This window comes from Homalodisca vitripennis, chromosome 4 (genome assembly GCF_021130785.1).
Source record: "Homalodisca vitripennis isolate AUS2020 chromosome 4, UT_GWSS_2.1, whole genome shotgun sequence".
Lineage (NCBI taxonomy): Eukaryota > Metazoa > Arthropoda > Insecta > Hemiptera > Cicadellidae > Homalodisca > Homalodisca vitripennis.
Window position 1 is genome coordinate 40,939,368 of NC_060210.1, and position 19,565 is coordinate 40,958,932.

Consider the following 19,565-nt stretch of genomic DNA (forward strand, 5'->3'; position numbering starts at 1 on the left):
AAATATGTTAACACAACTATATAGCCTAATGTCACATTTTCCAGTAATGCAACGTTATTGAAAACAGTATTACCATTCCTTACTGGTCAGAAAGGCCAGAAAATGTTTTATGGTACGAAACAATATAAAATTCTTGTAGCCTAAAATTGCTCAAAGGGTTGCGGTACCCAAGTATGCTTGTGCGGACCGCGTGTGTTGTTTTGTGGTGATGCCTAAATTTTATATTTTAACATCGAAACATATGCTACATCTGGAATTTATGTCGAATGTAATTTTATAAATTGCTAGTTGCATTTAAACAGGTTTTATATATTTACAGTTTTATCACAAATATTTTATTTAACATGGTAATGTGATGTGACACGTTTCATAAAGTAAATAGAACTCTCTATCAAGTATTATCTTTAGCCAAATTATGTCTATGTTGAACTTATCACACACTCTGAACATTTAGTACTAGCATCCAGATAAGTTTGAATTCGTACTAAATAACTACCTACAAGTATATATAACTGTATGTATTACATAACTGTTGATCGATTTTCGTGATTGGTATCTAGCTATTTATAGGCATGCAGGTATAAATATGTCTATATTTAATCTAACCATCACCTTGGTGGCTTGGTTTCAACCATTGTAATTTGAGGAGTGTGGAGTGAAGAAGGCCAAATATATCTGGAGATTGAAACTGAGCAAACACATAAACCATTGAAACAGGTCTGGCAGTATTTTGTGGTTACATGAAGTAACATTATTACATTACATTATTGTGTTGGATATATCTCACAAAAAATACTGTTTGTGACAAAATGGATTAACCTAGTTGAGGTTGAGTGGTAGAGAGAGAGATTGATAAATCAAACCCCCGCGTCCTTAATAAAACGGCATTTTAATTTCATTTCATTATCATCTTATTTTATGATAATTACGAGATCTGTGCCTTTGTTTTCCGTCCACAAGGGTACATTAGCTTACAAATCCAGTGCAACAGGCACGATAAAACGTCGCAGAGTTTTCTCAAAATTATTCGAATTCGACAATATCGTAACAAAAATGCCCTTGGAAGTATTAGTTTATATAGAATTAACTAAAATTATATTACATACATGTTGTATATTAACTAAAGAAATTGAGTTTTAAAAATTAGAAATCCCCCGCGAGGAGGAGCTTTATTTTGCAAAACCAAATTATATAGACCCAGGCAATGTCATAATCTAATAAGGATTGTAACAATATTTTCCTGTGGACGTCTTGGGTTGTGTGAGGATGTACCGTTACTAACTTACCAACTTGGGTTAAGTACAGGCCGTGATTTGAGCAAAAAATTAAACATGTGTGAAAGGGGGGTGGTAATAAGTAGTGGGAATTCCGAGGGGAGTCTAATAGGTAACGGTACTTCCCCAGAAATACACTACCACTGAAAAAACATGAAGCTGACAAGGTATGGTTTTATACCAACCTTTTTTACAGCAAATTAAGGCATCTTTTTGGTTTATGGTTGTGCGTATGTTCTGATTATTTAATTACCAGCTGAGGGTTGCAGAACGTTATTGTTTTTATTTGACGTTAATTGGCTATTTTATAATCTTAACAATTATTACAGTCCAAGATTAGACTTATGCCACGCACTATTTGTAAATTGCTTTAATCGTGAATACTCAAGAATATTACGTTTTAAACGTAAAAATATACGTCAACGTTGTTTCTCATAAATCTTTTAATTAAAAATACTTACAGTTTGACTTTCAACAGTATTCAACTGCTTTAATGTGACTTTCAACTTTCAATTCAGAACGCCCTTGATATATAAAGGGTATAAATGTTACGTCAACGTTGTTTCTCATAAATCTTTTAATTACAATACTTACAGTTTGACTTTCAACAGTATTCAACTGTTTTAATGTGACTTTCAACTTTCAATTCAGAACGCCCTTGATGTATAAAGGGCAACATGTGTAAATGATACGGCAACGTTGATGGTGTCAATAATATTATTTATCAGATCGGAAACTATTAATAATACAAAAGTAATAAATGTTCTAATAGTGTAAAAATTGTCCTTGCTCCCAAGGTCTACTACACATGTAACATGTTAGCACAAGTACCAGTACGTAGCCTAATGTAGGCCATTGTCTTCCGACCGCAGCCGGTGGAAATAATATTGTTTATCTGATCGGAAACTATTAGTAATACAAAAGTAATAAATGTTCTAATAGTTTAAAAATTGTCCTTGCTCCCAAGGTATACTACAAATGTAACGAGGTAGCACAAGTACCAGTTCGTAGCCTAATGTAGGCCATAGTCTTTCGACCGCAGCCGGTGTAAATAATATTGTTTACCTGATCGGAAACTAATAGTAATACAAAGTAATAAATGTTCTAATAATGTAAAAATTGTCCTTGCTCCCAAGGTCTACTACAAATGTAACGAGTTAGCACAAGTACCAGTACGTAGCCTAATGTAGGCAATTGTCTTCCGACCGCAGCCGGTGTAAATAATATTGTTTATCTGATCGGAAACTATTAGTAATACAAAAGTAATAAATGTTCTAATAGTCTAAAAATTGTTCTTGCTCCCAAGGTCAACTACAAATGTAACGAGTTAGCACAAGTACCAGTACGTAGCCTAATGTAGGCCATTGTCTTCCGACCGCAGCCGGTGTAAATAATATTGTTTACCTGATCGGAAACTATTAGTAATACAAAAGTAGTAAATGTTCTAATAGTGTAAAAATTGTCCTTGCTCCCAAGGTCTACTACAAATGTAACGAGTTAGCACAAGTACCAGTACGTAGCCTAATGTAGGCAATTGTCTTCCGACCGCAGCCGGTGTAAATAATATTGTTTATCTGATCGGAAACTATTAGTAATACAAAAGTAATAAATGTTCTAATAGTTTAAAAATTGTCCTTGCTCCCAAGGTCTACTACACATGTAACGAGGTAGCACAAGTACCAGTACGTAGCCTAATGTAGGCAATTGTCTTCCGACCGCAGCCGGTGTAAATAATATTGTTTATCTGATCGGAAACTATTAGTAATACAAAAGTAATAAATGTTCTAATAGTTTAAAAATTGTCCTTGCTCCCAAGGTCTACTACACATGTAACGAGGTAGCACAAGTACCAGTACGTAGCCTAATGTAGGCAATTGTCTTCCGACCGCAGCCGGTGTAAATAATATTGTTTATCTGATCGGAAACTATTAGTAATACAAAAGTAATAAATGTTCTAATAGTTTAAAAATTGTCCTTGCTCCCAAGGTCTACTACACATGTAACGAGGTAGCACAAGTACCAGTACGTAGCCTAATGTAGGCCATAGTCTTCCGACCGCAGCCGGTGTAAATAGTATTGTTTATCTGATCGGAAACTATTAGTAATACAAAAGTAATAAATATTCTAGTAGTTTAAACATTGTCCTTGCTCCCAAGGTCTACTACGCATGTAACATGTTAGCACAAGTACCAGTACGTAGCCTAATGTAGGCCATTGTCTTCCGACCGCAGCCGGTGTAAATAATATTGTTTATCTGATCGGAAACTATTAGTAATACAAAAGTAATAAATGTTCTAATAGTTTAAAAATTGTCCTTGCTCCCAAGGTCTACTACACATGTAACGAGTTAGCACAAGTACCAGTACGTAGCCTAATGTAGGCAATTGTCTTCCGACCGCAGCCGGTGTAAATAATATTGTTTATCTGATCGGAAACTATTAGTAATACAAAAGTAATAAATGTTCTAATAGTGTAAAAATTGTCCTTGCTCCCAAGGTCTACTACAAATGTAACGAGTTAGCACAAGTACCAGTACGTAGCCTAATGTAGGCCATTGTCTTCCGACCGCAGCCGGTGTAAATAATATTGTTTTTATCTGATCGGCAACTATTAGTAATACAAAAGTAATACATGTTCTAATAGTTTAAAAATTGTCCTTGCTCCCAAGGTCTACTACACATGTAACGAGTTGGCACACGTACCGGTACGTAGCCTAATGTAGGCCATTGTCTTCCGACCGCAGTCGGTGTAAATAATAGTGTTTTTTATCTGATCGGCAACTATTAGTAATACAAAAGTAATAAATGTTCTAATAGTTTAAGTAAAAATTGTCCTTTTTCTAAAAAAATTTTTTATTTTATTTTTTAGTATCTAAAATGTTTGGAAACAAGTAATCCATTATTGGTTTTGCATTATCATTGCCAAAAGTGTGTAGCCTATTAGCGTGTAGAGCTGATTTTTTCTCCTCCAGGCGGTTATAAATGACAAGCTTTATATCATATATCTATTCATAATATATCATATAACTATTCATTAATAATGTATTTTATTGCTGTATTCAGTATATTAGAATGTCATAGTTTCAGAACTTACTAAGATCCCAGCTTTTTTATGTGTGGTAATCACTCAGTAAATCAGCTGTTGTCAGTGATCAGCTGTTAGTTCCAGTTACTGTACTCTAACCTCACTTTTGAATGACATGTTTTGTTGTGTGTACAATTTAGTGATTTAGACTATTAGTTTTGATTTAGTCATGAAGAAATCAACTAAAAATCAATATTCTACAAACAAAATTAGTAAGAAAAACCTGAAGTATAAAAAATACCGTCAGCAAGGTTAAATTGAAAAAGATGAAAAAGGAAGAAAAGAAATTAAAAAAGAAGGTGTTACCTAATGGGGCTGGACTCTTTTAAGTGTAAAATATTGTTTACACTAAACACAAAAACAATGATTATGTAATAGTCTTACTTTCCATACATAATAAACATATGAAGTTTTTTGCCTTTTCCCGTAAGTAGTTTCCAACACGTTTTACAACGTAACTTCTTTATTTATTGACCTAGAGACCTCATATTTTGTACATATGATCTTCAATATAGTGCACAAAGTGTAGTATGGGATCAAGTATATTTTTAAATTATACTCCTAAAATATTTTTTTCCATTTAGTAAAATAAAATGTCACTTACCTATTTTGATAACCACACAAAATTCCATACTACACTTTGTAAGGCTATTTATTACTTTAAGAAAATATCTAACAATTTGGAATAGGTGCAATACAAAAGCAGCTATGGTGTAAAACAAGAATTCTAATTTTCTTCAAAAACCCCCTCCCTTTCCCACGAAGAGGGGTGAGAGTAAATGTCCTCTTTAATGAACAAAAAGAGTAATTAGTGGCAGAAATTAAAAAAAAATTGTCCTTGCTCCCAAGGTCTACTACACATGTAACGAGTTAGCACAAGTACCAGTACGTAGCCTAATGTAGGCCATTGTCTTCCGACCGCAGCCGGTGTAAATAATATTGTTTATCTGATCGGAAACTATTAGTAATACAAAAGTAATAAATGTTCTAATAGTGTAAAAATTGTCCTTGCTCCCAAGGTCTACTACACATGTAACGAGTTAGCACAAGTACCAGTACGTAGCCTAATGTAGGCCATTGTCTTCCGACCGCAGCCGGTGTAAATAATATTGTTTATCTGATCGGAAACTATTAGTAATACAAAAGTAATAAATGTTCTAATAGTGTAAAAATTGTCCTTGCTCCCAAGGTCTACTACACATGTAACGAGTTAGCACAAGTACCAGTACGTAGCCTAATGTAGGCCATTGTCTTCCGACCGCAGCCGGTGTAAATAATATTGTTTATCTGATCGGAAACTATTAGTAATACAAAAGTAATAAATGTTCTAATAGTGTAAAAATTGTCCTTGCTCCCAAGGTCTACTACACATGTAACGAGTTAGCACAAGTACCAGTACGTAGCCTAATGTAGGCCATTGTCTTCCGACCGCAGCCGGTGTAAATAATATTGTTTATCTGATCGGAAACTATTAGTAATACAAAAGTAATAAATGTTCTAATAGTTTAAAAATTGTCCTTGCTCCCAAGGTCTACTACACATGTAACGAGTTAGCACAAGTACCAGTACGTAGCCTAATGTAGGCAATTGTCTTCCGACCGCAGCCGGTGTAAATAATATTGTTTATCTGATCGGAAACTATTAGTAATACAAAAGTAATAAATGTTCTAATAGTTTAAACATTGTCCTTGCTCCCAAGGTCTACTACAAATGTAACGAGGTAGCACAAGTACCAGTACGTAGCCTAATGTAGGCCATTGTCTTCCGACCGCAGCAGGTGTAAATAATATTGTTTACCTGATCGGAAACTATTAGTAATACAAAGTAATAAATGTTCTAATAGTGTAAAAATTGTCCTTGCTCCCAAGGTCTACTACAAATGTAACGAGTTAGCACAAGTACCAGTACGTAGCCTAATGTAGGCCATTGTCTTCCGACCGCAGCCGGTGTAAATAATATTGTTTTTATCTGATCGGAAACTATTAGTAATACAAAAGTAATAAATGTTCTAATAGTCTAAAAATTGTCCTTGCTCCCAAGGTCTACTACAAATGTAACGAGTTAGCACAAGTACCAGTACGTAGCCTAATGTAGGCCATTGTCTTCCGACCGCAGCCGGTGTAAATAATATTGTTTACCTGATCGGAAACTATTAGTAATACAAAAGTAGTAAATGTTCTAATAGTGTAAAAATTGTCCTTGCTCCCAAGGTCTACTACAAATGTAACAAGTTAGCACAAGTACCAGTACGTAGCCTAATGTAGGCCATAGTCTTCCGACCGCAGCCGGTGTAAATAATATTGTTTATCTGATCGGAAACTATTAGTAATACAAAAGTAATAAATGTTCTAATAGTGTAAAAATTGTCCTTGCTCCCAAGGTCTACTACACATGTAACGAGGTAGCACAAGTACCAGTACGTAGCCTAATGTAGGCCATTGTCTTCCGACCGCAGCCGGTGTAAATAATATTGTTTATCTGATCGGAAACTATTAGTAATACAAAAGTAATAAATGTTCTAATAGTGTAAAAATTGTCCTTGCTCCCAAGGTCTACTACACATGTAACGAGGTAGCACAAGTACCAGTACGTAGCCTAATGTAGGCCATTGTCTTCCGACCGCAGCCGGTGTAAATAATATTGTTTACCTGATCGGAAACTATTAGTAATACAAAAGTAATAAATTTTCTAATAGTTTAAAAATTGTCCTTGCTCCCAAGGTCTACTACACATGTAACGAGTTAGCACAAGTACCAGTACGTAGCCTAATGTAGGCCATTGTCTTCCGACCGCAGCCGGTGTAAATAATATTGTTTACCTGATCGGAAACTATTAGTAATACAAAAGTAATAAATGTTCTAATAGTTTAAAAATTGTCCTTGCTCCCAAGGTCTACTACACATGTAACGAGTTAGCACAAGTACCAGTACGTAGCCTAATGTAGGCCATTGTCTTCCGACCGCAGCCGGTGTAAATAATATTGTTTACCTGATCGGAAACTATTAGTAATACAAAAGTAATAAATGTTCTAATAGTTTAAAAATTGTCCTTGCTCCCAAGGTCTACTACACATGTAACAAGTTAGCACAAGTACCAGTACGTAGCCTAATGTAGGCCATAGTCTTCCGACCGCAGCCGGTGTAAATAATATTGTTTATCTGATCGGAAACTATTAGTAATACAAAAGTAATAAATGTTCTAATAGTGTAAAAATTGTCCTTGCTCCCAAGGTCTACTACAAATGTAACGAGTTAGCACAAGTACCAGTACGTAGCCTAATGTAGGCCATAGTCTTCCGACCGCAGCCGGTGTAAATAATATTGTTTATCTGATCGGAAACTATTAGTAATACAAAAGTAATAAATGTTCTAATAGTGTAAAAATTGTCCTTGCTCCCAAGGTCTACTACACATGTAACGAGTTAGCACAAGTACCAGTACGTAGCCTAATGTAGGCCATAGTCTTCCGACCGCAGCCGGTGTAAATAATATTGTTTATCTGATCGGAAACTATTAGTAATACAAAAGTAATAAATGTTCTAATAGTGTAAAAATTGTCCTTGCTCCCAAGGTCTACTACACATGTAACGAGGTAGCACAAGTACCAGTACGTAGCCTAATGTAGGCCATTGTCTTCCGACCGCAGCCGGTGTAAATAATATTGTTTATCTGATCGGAAACTATTAGTAATACAAAAGTAATAAATGTTCTAATAGTGTAAAAATTGTCCTTGCTCCCAAGGTCTACTACACATGTAACGAGGTAGCACAAGTACCAGTACGTAGCCTAATGTAGGCCATTGTCTTCCGACCGCAGCCGGTGTAAATAATATTGTTTACCTGATCGGAAACTATTAGTAATACAAAAGTAATAAATTTTCTAATAGTTTAAAAATTGTCCTTGCTCCCAAGGTCTACTACACATGTAACGAGGTAGCACAAGTACCAGTACGTAGCCTAATGTAGGCCATTGTCTTCCGACCGCAGCCGGTGTAAATAATATTGTTTACCTGATCGGAAACTATTAGTAATACAAAAGTAATAAATGTTCTAATAGTTTAAAAATTGTCCTTGCTCCCAAGGTCTACTACACATGTAACGAGTTAGCACAAGTACCAGTACGTAGCCTAATGTAGGCCATTGTCTTCCGACCGCAGCCGGTGTAAATAATATTGTTTACCTGATCGGAAACTATTAGTAATACAAAAGTAATAAATGTTCTAATAGTTTAAAAATTGTCCTTGCTCCCAAGGTCTACTACACATGTAACGAGTTAGCACAAGTACCAGTACGTAGCCTAATGTAGGCCATAGTCTTCCGACCGCAGCCGGTGTAAATAGTATTGTTTATCTGATCGGAAACTATTAGTAATACAAAAGTAATAAATGTTCTAATAGTGTAAAAATTGTCCTTGCTCCCAAGGTCTACTACACATGTAACGAGTTAGCACAAGTACCAGTACGTAGCCTAATGTAGGCCATTGTCTTCCGACCGCAGCCGGTGTAAATAATATTGTTTATCTGATCGGAAACTATTAGTAATACAAAAGTAATAAATGTTCTAATAGTTTAAAAATTGTCCTTGCTCCCAAGGTCTACTACACATGTAACGAGTTAGCACAAGTACCAGTACGTAGCCTAATGTAGGCCATTGTCTTCCGACCGCAGCCGGTGTAAATAATATTGTTTATCTGATCGGAAACTATTAGTAATACAAAAGTAATACATGTTCTAATAGTTTAAAAATTGTCCTTGCTCCCAAAGTCTACTACACATGTAACGAGTTAGCACAAGTACCAGTACGTAGCCTAATGTAGGCCATAGTCTTCCGACCGCAGCCGGTGTAAATAGTATTGTTTATCTGATCGGAAACTATTAGTAATACAAAAGTAATAAATGTTCTAATAGTGTAAAAATTGTCCTTGCTCCCAAGGTCTACTACACATGTAACGAGTTAGCACAAGTACCAGTACGTAGCCTAATGTAGGCCATTGTCTTCCGACCGCAGCCGGTGTAAGTTTCCTTCATAAACATCGCCGACGTCGAGACACCTTCACTTAGTCCCACCACAACCTTTACCACTCGAATGTCAGTTAAAAAGCAATTCGATGCGTACAGGAAATATTCTCTCTGTGTCTCTTATTTCCTCTTTCTCACTCTCTTTTACGAGGTCATATATACAGGTGTTCCAGTGATTTAAAACTATTCTAAGAAATTACATCTCCAGCTTTAAAAATGTGCATAGCAACTGATAAACAACAAATGTTTTGTTTTGTAGCGATTTTTATGATGGGGAGACCATGAAAGAATTTTTCATAATCAATTGCACAAACGTTTAATGAATACATCTTTTTTTATAAAATCTGTTTAAAACCATCATAAGACACTGTTTTTAGGTAAAGCAACAGTTTTGAAGCAGAATTGTGTAGATAAAAACTGATATTTTAATCAAAGTATACACTACAATAGTATGTGTTTCAGCCAGATGCGTATGTTTATTTTGAGTTTAGCTTCCTTTCTTAGTACAGCGTCTGGGACACGACATTATCGCAGACTTGACTCATGGAATCTGGAGTTATTTGTTCGTCTGAAGAGATTAAAAAAACGATGGGAACGAATAAATACAAAATGAACACTTTAAATCGATTCCACATCAGAGACACCTAGACTATAAAATATGATTAATCTTGGTGAAGAGGTGTTCTCGTTGCCTCATCAGGTGCACAATTGAGTGTACTACAACGTGTTAGACACGACTTCTAAGCACAGAGGAGCAACCGAGTTTTGTACACATGACGTAGCTGTGGTGGGAAGGGTTTATTCAATGTGAATGTTGAGTTGAGCTCCAGTTCACCTTCATCTTAGTGCAGCGTTACGAACCTGACGCTGTCACAGACTTCACACCTGGAATCTAGTTAAATCACATTCACATTAAATCAACCCTTCACACCATAGCTACGTGAAGATGTGTAAATTACTCGTATAAGTAATATTACTGTTATTTACAGTTCAAGTCTTAAGTGACATCACCAAAATTGAATAAAATTTAAACACAAGAAATAAACTTAATCTCAGTCGCTCAAATTTTGCTCTATATCATTAATAAATCAGAACTGGCCAAATAGCAGTTGTTTTATTTAAAATACATTGTAAAATGTATGGATACATACAAAGAGACGCCTCTTACAGTCTGAATAAAATTGTAATACCAAAATCATGTTTCTACATTTATTGATTATTCAAATTAATCAGTAACTTTGTCTCAGACAATTAGATGACAATACATCGAAATGGGAGCAAAGTTTCGTTAATATTTGGATAACGTAGTAACGATAAAGTATTCTTCATGAGACACCTTATACATTTCAAACGTTAACCCTCCGCAGCCTATATAGCTTAATGCAATTCTACAAAAATATCGGGTTTCTCGGACAAAAATAATAAAAAACCAAAACCTTTCGGTTTGTATTTAACATACTCTCTGATCATTTTCTGAACATTGCCAATCAAACGAAACTACCGCTTTTTCCGAGGGATTTCCACGATGGTGAATTTTCCCAAATTGGGAATTTTCAAAAATATATTCAGGGAAATATGGTATAAACATTACAAAAGTTTTCATTTGTTATTATTTTTGTCCGGGTCAAACCCTAATTGCACTAGTCTATGACTTTAAGACAATATCGCTTCAAAAGATTGTGCAATAAAGAAGAGCTTATTGTGAAGCCGAACCGCATGCGCTAGCCCCAACTATCTATCGATATCTTGGCTACGATATTACACCAGCGAGGGTGCCCCAATGTTGAATAATGGGTCCAATATAAGTTGCGACATAAGTGGAGAACCGAGTTCTTGGTAAAACTCTTTTGTACTTTCATCAATATCTGTTAAATTATTTTACAATTGATTCTAAAGTGTTTTTAAAACTTAGAAGTATACATTTTAAAAAGATCAATGTACGCTATGATTGGTCTCTGATTTTATTTAAAACAAGTAAACGATATTAGAAACAAATGTAACTAGTTGTCTTTGTGTTTCAACCATAGTTTATATTTAAATAAGCATGCATTCTCAACATTACAGTAAAAAATATTGCCTACGCAGACATTTCATCATTCTCTCCCCCACGGCCTGGGTCACTGTTACGTTACACAAGGGAGTGCTGTGTCCAGGATACTGCTGCTCCCGACCGTTTGGTTTCAGCATTTGTAATTTTACCGGAGTACTGCGTCAGCACATACCACTTGCTGATATAGCGCACAGTGTGACGTATTTGAGTTTATGCTAAGTATTCATGACGTTATACCGATCCTAGGGGTAATTAAACTTATAGTCTAAAAATTGTATTTTATCTTATCATACTACTTATCCCACTTAGTTAGTTAGGTACTATTTCGAGTCTAGTAGTACTATAAAATGTCTTATGTAACATGTAACACTAAACGTGATATCAACACTTGAGGTCATCCCAACATTATATTCCGTCGTTATATGTTGCAAGAAATTTAACACTTCGTATAAAGCATTTGAATCTATTATATTCTTAAGGTATAAAGACACAACAATTTTACTGTTGAACTAACCAGTATTGAAATGGTCAGCTAAATAAGCTGAATGTGTAAAACATGAAGTATATCCCAGACTAGAGGCTAGACGTAATGTAGTAAATGTCAGAAATCATATTAACTTTTTAAATCATCAATCATCGATAATAATCTCTAAACAAAGGATTTCTCTAATACAAACCATCGATTACCTAAGCTCGAATGTCAAATAAAAATCTTTTCTGCGAAATATTTTAATAATTATAGTACATCTAAAAACAGGTTAGAAGAAGATATATTTAGACATAAATTATGGGAAGGTCCAAATACAATTTGAAATTGCGAGTAAATAAGTAACTCGTTATTAAGAATTTAGAAGAGGAGGAATCACTTGGATATCACACATAGATAATGGATGTGATTTGGGTATAACAAACCCTCTCAAAAATCCATGACTTTGGGTTATTCTAACTATAGCTTTATTGGTTGGTAACTGTACCAATCATCATTCCTGTATAATCATTCCATTATTATATTGTTATGCACTTTTTTCTTTTTGATTATATGGGGGACCTCAATTGTTGATTGTAACCCCAATATTACATTTAGTGATTTCATGTTTCATATGGTTGTTATCAAGCAGGTACATACTATAAACCAATGACGAGTGGATATGTGATACACATATGAGTTTTAGGAGTCACATCTAAATTCTTACAATACGATAAAGAAGCATTGAAGTGAGTGCGTGAGTGCGGTGAGAGACCTACCTCCTTGACCGCAGCAGGCAGCGGCGCTGCAGGAGCGGCTGTGGAGTGCAGGTCTATGTGCAAATGTGCGGGGGGATGAGGTTTCTTGGGGGGAGAGGCGTGCTGGTGCGACTCGTGGTAGTGTGACGAGGTATGGTCGTGGTGGTGTTCGTGGTGGTGGTGTGGCGAGTGGTGCTGAAGCTCCGATAAGGACGGCTGGATGTGCGTCACGAAATGCGCCATGTTAACACACCTGCACACCACATCAGATATGAACAGTAGTACACATAACGTACGCTCTGAAAATATGCTGGTGATGTTATGTTTTCTTGACGGTGTGTCTAAAGCTTCAATAAATATTGTTTTGTCACGAGTTTATGTAAACGTCTGTCTGAAGCTTCACTATGTAAACCTTCATGTAAGTTACACATTGATCCATATAAACACTCACCACACACAGTACATTCACTGTACGGTGTAGTAATATAAGAGAAAAGGAATTATATACAAAAGGCACCACCCATAATACCGATCCCTTTGAATTTGCGTATAAGATAAGTGTGCGATGGAAGGATAGATCACGTGACCTCGCTCAGTTCGCGAAGCTCCGATTGTCAAATACATCACAGCAACTTCACCTAAATTGAACTGGACCTAAAGAAATTCATAATATTTCGGAGAAATGGTTCAGGTGTAATACCCTTAAGGAGTCGACAGGTGAGACCCAAAAGTATTAAAGATTAGATGAACAGATACCTCGTTACATGATGTTAATAAAGAGGGTGGTTTTTTTAATAGGCCATCTGTGTGTTCTTGGAAACTATGAATATGACAGCAAACTTTAAATGAACCTTTACTTGTTTAAAAATATGCACATAATACTTTTAAAAACTGCCGTAATTTTCCAATATATCGGTGAACTTTGTGACTACTTCTTTTGACGGGCTATGGATCCCCTATGGTGTTTTGCACAAGGGGGAAACTTTCGTTTCGCGTAAGGGGACATCACGTATCACGTATATTCGCTATGTTTCCACTAAGAGCGGATCTATCTCGGTCATTTTGGTGTCAGTATAGTGCGTTTTACTGTTCAGTGGCTATCCAGGCATACTGGTGAGAGAGGTTACTGTCGCTTCTTGTTGTTGTTCTTTAGCTGGCTATGGATGTATGTTTTGCACGAGGAAAAACGTTCGTTTCGCTTCTCGCATCTTTATGTTTTCCACATACTTTGAAAGAAGAATGACAGCTTTGCCGAAACGTAAACAACCCGTTATATAAACATCTGATCTGAACTAAGAAAATTTGACGTTAATTAAATATCTGTTAGGAAAGATTCAAAGGGAAGTATAAACCACAATAACATACATTGTTATACATGATACGGAAAATAACGAAACGCTTCTCTAATTTAGTAGTATTTTATAATGGTTTGTTTTCTAACTGTCCGATCAGTTTACTCATATTATTATTGACGTAAATGTTGTCCGAAATATCGCATCATCTATATCTAACCCTGCTTCTGCAAACTTTTCTGGGTTATGAATTTTTTCAGGTTAGGTTACTGATCCAATTTAAAAGCTATCAAAATTTACAAAACCAATTTATACGAGTAGCTATGTTAACTTTACGCACTAAAACCTTCCAACGTCAAACAATCGTTACAAAGAGACTATAATTATGGTAAAATACTGGTTTTAATACATCTACAAACTAGTAATTTATTTATCTAACTTACTGCATCATTTAACATCATTATTTAAAGCTCATTGGATTCTAAATTGAAAATCGGGAATCTTTGTAATATATTAAATGAATAAAATATTACAAACATATTTATAAAATTATTATAAAATATCAAACTTTTTATTTAAAGAATTAGTGTCTTCTATCGTTTTAAAATTAAAACAACAATTTAATAATTAGGAAATTTACTTTTCCAGATATATATTCATAGCCCGTTATAAGAAGTAGTCACTTCTGTCGGTTAGTCCCACAAGTGCCTTTCCTGTATATTATTATTTTTGTAAGAAAAAGTAATATTAATGTTTTTTCTCTTGCAAATTTTTTATATTTCTCTTAAAAAAGATACCAGATCTCAATGTGTTGAGATTCCTTAACAACTGTAACATTGAGAAAATTCCTTATTAAATAGGCATCTATTTTAGAGAACACGGACGTCCCTATTTTCCATCTTAAAGCGCTAAAATGCAGGTACACTTCAGACACAATTTATAAATGCTGTTGGTTGCACCGAGTTCAGGCCTTTGGACAAGGTCTATGGTAGTAAACCCTACAATAACACATTTTCCGTATTTAAACGATTACGAGTATTGCCTATGATGACATTTGCACAATAAGTTTGAAGCATATCTTAGTTATTCTTTGTTAGCCGTCGACAAAAAAAATAACAATAACCTCACCAACTCAGCAAAACGTAAACAAATAATTATGAACAGCTGATATTTTGAAAGTTAAATAGAGACATCTAGGAATAATAAAGGAATAACAAAGAGTGTGGGAAAATGAAATGTAATTCAATACAAAATAAATGTTTGTAGTTGGATTATATGAGATTGGTCCTTTGAAGGGATTGCAAGATTTTTTACATTGATTATTCAATAATCCTTATGAGTTTGTGTGTGAGTGTGTGCGTGTGTGTTTGTTTGTTTGTTTGTATTTAATACGTTTGGGGAACAGTGATGTGTATTTTCACTAGCGAACTGAGGACCAAAAACTTCCTCATATCCAACACCTGGTCCACAATTGTTTTACTGAGGCTACTCTGATCCAGAATATACCAGATTTGTACATTTTAAAAATTTCCCCACCTGGTATGGTCAACCTAACAGGTTAGTTCCGAATGTGTCTCCCACGTAGCGCTAGTACATCGAGTGTCTGTGTGTTTGGTATCAGTTTTCATAATAAAATTAAGAATAAAATAAAAAATATATTATTAAAGAAGGCTTGTGGTAGTTGGAAGTTTGAACTAGAGAAGCATTAACTAAACAAAGCGTCATTTTGCAATCACACTTCGAACGAACTTAACAAGAACAACTCCTCTTTCCCATTTAAACATTTAGAAACTAGGAAAAATTCCAAAATGCCGGTTTACAGTTAAGAATATTAATATTATACCAATTATAAAGGTGTTTTCTGGCACAATTTTAAGACTTTATTCTTATAGTATTAAAATTACTTTAGCAATAAATAACTAATAATGTACTAAGGTGTTCCATAAGAAAAAACAAAGCGGACTACCATATTGTTAAATGACAGCAGTTAAAAAAATGTAATTTCATTTGCTTTAATGTCTCTAAAAACAAGAAAAGTTTCGCCTTTTAAAGTTTGCTATCAGATTTACAGTTTCCAAGAACACAATGATAGTCCATTTTAAAATTCCGCCCTGTATAAGAGCCTGTAATAGAGCCTGAATATGATAGAAAGAAGTAACTCTCTATCTAAACACCAATCTATCTACATCTGGGACTTATGAAGTGACCTAGTCTATGATTACCCTAATATTTGATCACCCTCTTGGTGGGTAAACAACTAAGTTTAGAAACATTACCCACTAAGAACATCCATTACTCTTTTATAAAGTACATCGGACTTACAATGTTTCTTATAATCGTCAACAACGATTCGATAAACATCAAATGTTGGAATTGCCCAACTAACTTTGAATTTAGATCTATGTTTGTAACAGCTTATAAACTGTGTTATAGACAATTACACCTTACTATGTTAACAATTCAACATTTATTGGGTTAGTAAACAAATATCATCGTTCTCCTAATGGATTTTTGAATGTAACCATAACATGAACGACACTCATGATAGTCTGGAGGTCTTATAGTATGCAAAAGAGTAAAAAACCTGAGATTCTGGAAAGATATGAAATCTAAAAGCATTTTAAAAACCAAAGATCAAAAACTGTCATATATATATATATATATATATATTTTTCTAACAACTAATTAGATTCTAATTCTGTTGATAAACACGAACTAGGGGAAGAGTAGTGTCACCTTCAGGATAGTGTGCCTTCAGCTACGCTACCGGCCAGCCGCTTCTGACCCGTGGTTGTGTGTGTGTGAGACCATGTATGTGTACCTCAGATTATTTACCGTGCCTATGTTTTATATATTCAATCTGTGTGTAGGTTTTATTGAATTTTACTTTACGTCTTTTTAACTTCCGCTGACATCCACGTTTTTACATACCTGGCAATGGGACATTCGTAACCGTCTGTAGTAATCCGTATGGCACTAGATATCGAAATCAGGTCTTTCTCTTTTAGCCCATATCTCTGTATAAAGATAGTTGCCTCAAAAATTGAAAACGAACCTAATTCCGACCTTAAACTCCAAGTAAGGCATAATTTGCTGCTCAGGTGCCATATTTGAACTCTTCTTAACCTCATAGGTAAGCCTACGCTGATATTGAGCATTGTAGTAGAAACATTCACTAAGAGCACCTTTGTACAGCAGCAGTTATCCCCAGACCGAATGAGAGAAGGTAGATTGTGAGTGATTTCCTATCAAAACATTACTTCACCAAGAGGAGAACTGTAATAAAAACGGAAAAGGAAAAAGAAGCAAAAAATATTCAAATCGTACATTGGGTTTCAAGAACAGCCTTCACTATCCGGTCAAGATATAGGTGAATATCACACTTCTTGGAATGTCACTAGAACTTGAAATCCATAGAATAACACTCCAAGAAAAACTTTCCTTCGCATTTTTATAATTTTAACAGCGTATACTATCTTGGCACACAACCACGTTGTAATAAACACCACTTTACATTAAAAATACGAAAACCTAAAGTTAACAACTGACATATTTCTTTCGTCTCTAGTACGTACTCCTTAGCTGCAGTTTAAGATACAAGGTTGGGTAAGTTCCCCCAACTCATTGGGTTTCCCGCGGTTCCCCCTCTTCACATAAATATCCATTTTCACGACACAGACCCTTCGCCCTTCCCCAGTTGTAGAACATCCATTGGGGTTTATGGCAGCATCAACTTGGCTTTTACCAAAACTTTTAGCTTTGAGAGCTGAAATATTCAAAGAGATCGTCGCCGCTGTAACATGAATAACACTCTAAATTACTTAAAAGCAGGACGACGATACTGAACTACTTTATGGTTTACCTGTTTAATTTTTAAACATCGAGCTGTATGAATAATGTTTTATTTTATTGAGTCAGTTTTTTTCTCAAAAAAGTAGTAGTGAGACATACACATCTTGATTATATGGTTATGAACTCTGATAGAACTACAGGATTAACACTAAAAGTACGATTTGTCAGAAAGTGTTAATTTCTGAATGCTTTCATATCTCACAATGTTTTCCATCACTTTCTGTAATGGTTGAATGGTTAGCGATAACCAACAATCTCAGCGCTCTTTCTGATTCTCAAGTTTCCTCGTTTCTTGTCTTATATTTATCTGTATTTACATTTAAATTTTAGAAGGAAACATAATATGTGTTTTGATTCAAGTTGATTGATGATGCATCGATATCGTTCACTACTCTTTAACTATTTTACTTTATGATTGAATGGACAGCGAAACGGTCATATTTAAGGCGACATTTTTTACTAATGGAGCTAATAATATAATATATATTTAGAAACACAAGTGCTAAGAAAGAAAATTTGATACTGATAGTAATGTTTAATTAATTATTTATATTTCTAACCTTTTTAATTACTAGTATGCTGGGATGCCACGAGTATATTTCAGAATACAAATAATCGTATATGTGAATATACTCATATAATGTATATTAATTCCTTTAAATTTAATATAATTACATTTGATTTATAGCCAGTCTTATTACTATAACAAGAGGCAATGTCTATTTTAGACTCACTATTATTCTTTATAGCTTATGTTGATCGAAATAATAGAAAAATTCATCACTAATAATGAGGACACGAACAAACTAAATGAGAAGTAACTGTAAGATATACGGAGTTAAATTATTTTACAAATAAAGGACGACAAGAGATCACTCGTCTGGTTATCAACTATTAGAGTATCGTAGAGGTAGTGCAGACGAATCAACAATTGACTGTCGGAAGTTTAAACTGGGTTGAACTAAACCAGAATTAAAAATCGTTTTTGCACGAATTTACTCGGAATGTTCTATGTTCGAAATAAAAACAAGATCACTTGGCTGTGCTGTCTTGAATCTTGAATGTATATTAATACCTTTAAATTCAATATAATTACATTTGATTTATAGCCAGTCTTATTACTATAACAAGAGGCAATGTATATTTTAGACTCACTATTATTCTTTATAGCTTATGTTGATCGAAATAATAGAAAAAATTCATCACTAATAATGAGGACACGAACAAACTAAATGAGAAGTAACTTTAAGATATACGGAGTTAAATTATTTTACAAATAAAGGACGACAAGAGATTACTCGTCTGGTTATCAACTATTAGAGTATCGTAGAGGTAGTGCAGACGAATCAACAAATGACTGTCGGAAGTTTAAACTGGGTTGAACTAAACCAGAATTAAAAATCGTTTTTGCACGAATTTACTCGGAATGTTCTATGTTCGAAATAAAAACAAGATCACTTGGCTGTGCTGTCTTGAATCTTGAATGTATATTAATACCTTTAAATTCAATATAATTACATTTGATTTATAGCCAGTCTTATTACTATAACACGAGGCAATGTCTATTCTAGACTCACTATTATTCTTCATAGCTTATGTTGATCGAAATAATAGAAAAATTCATCACTAATAATGAGGACACGAACAAACTAAATGAGAAGTAACTTTAAGATATACGGAGTTAAATTATTTTACAAATAAAGAACGACAAGACTCGTCTGGTTATCAACTATTAGAGTATCGTAGAGGTAGTGCAGACGAATCAACAAATGA

General features: G+C 34.6%; 1 protein-coding gene across 2 annotated transcripts in view; it reads right to left on the reverse strand.

Annotated features, from left to right (window-relative positions):
• The window catches only part of LOC124359187 (ankyrin-3-like), a 303,715-nt gene that overhangs the window by 261,007 nt on the left and 23,143 nt on the right, over positions 1–19,565 (reverse strand). For both annotated transcript variants that reach the window (XM_046811726.1, XM_046811725.1), the window contains exon 2: positions 12,670–12,901. In XM_046811726.1, coding sequence (XP_046667682.1) covers positions 12,670–12,901 — 232 coding nt within the window. The remainder of the gene's footprint in view (positions 1–12,669; positions 12,902–19,565) is intronic.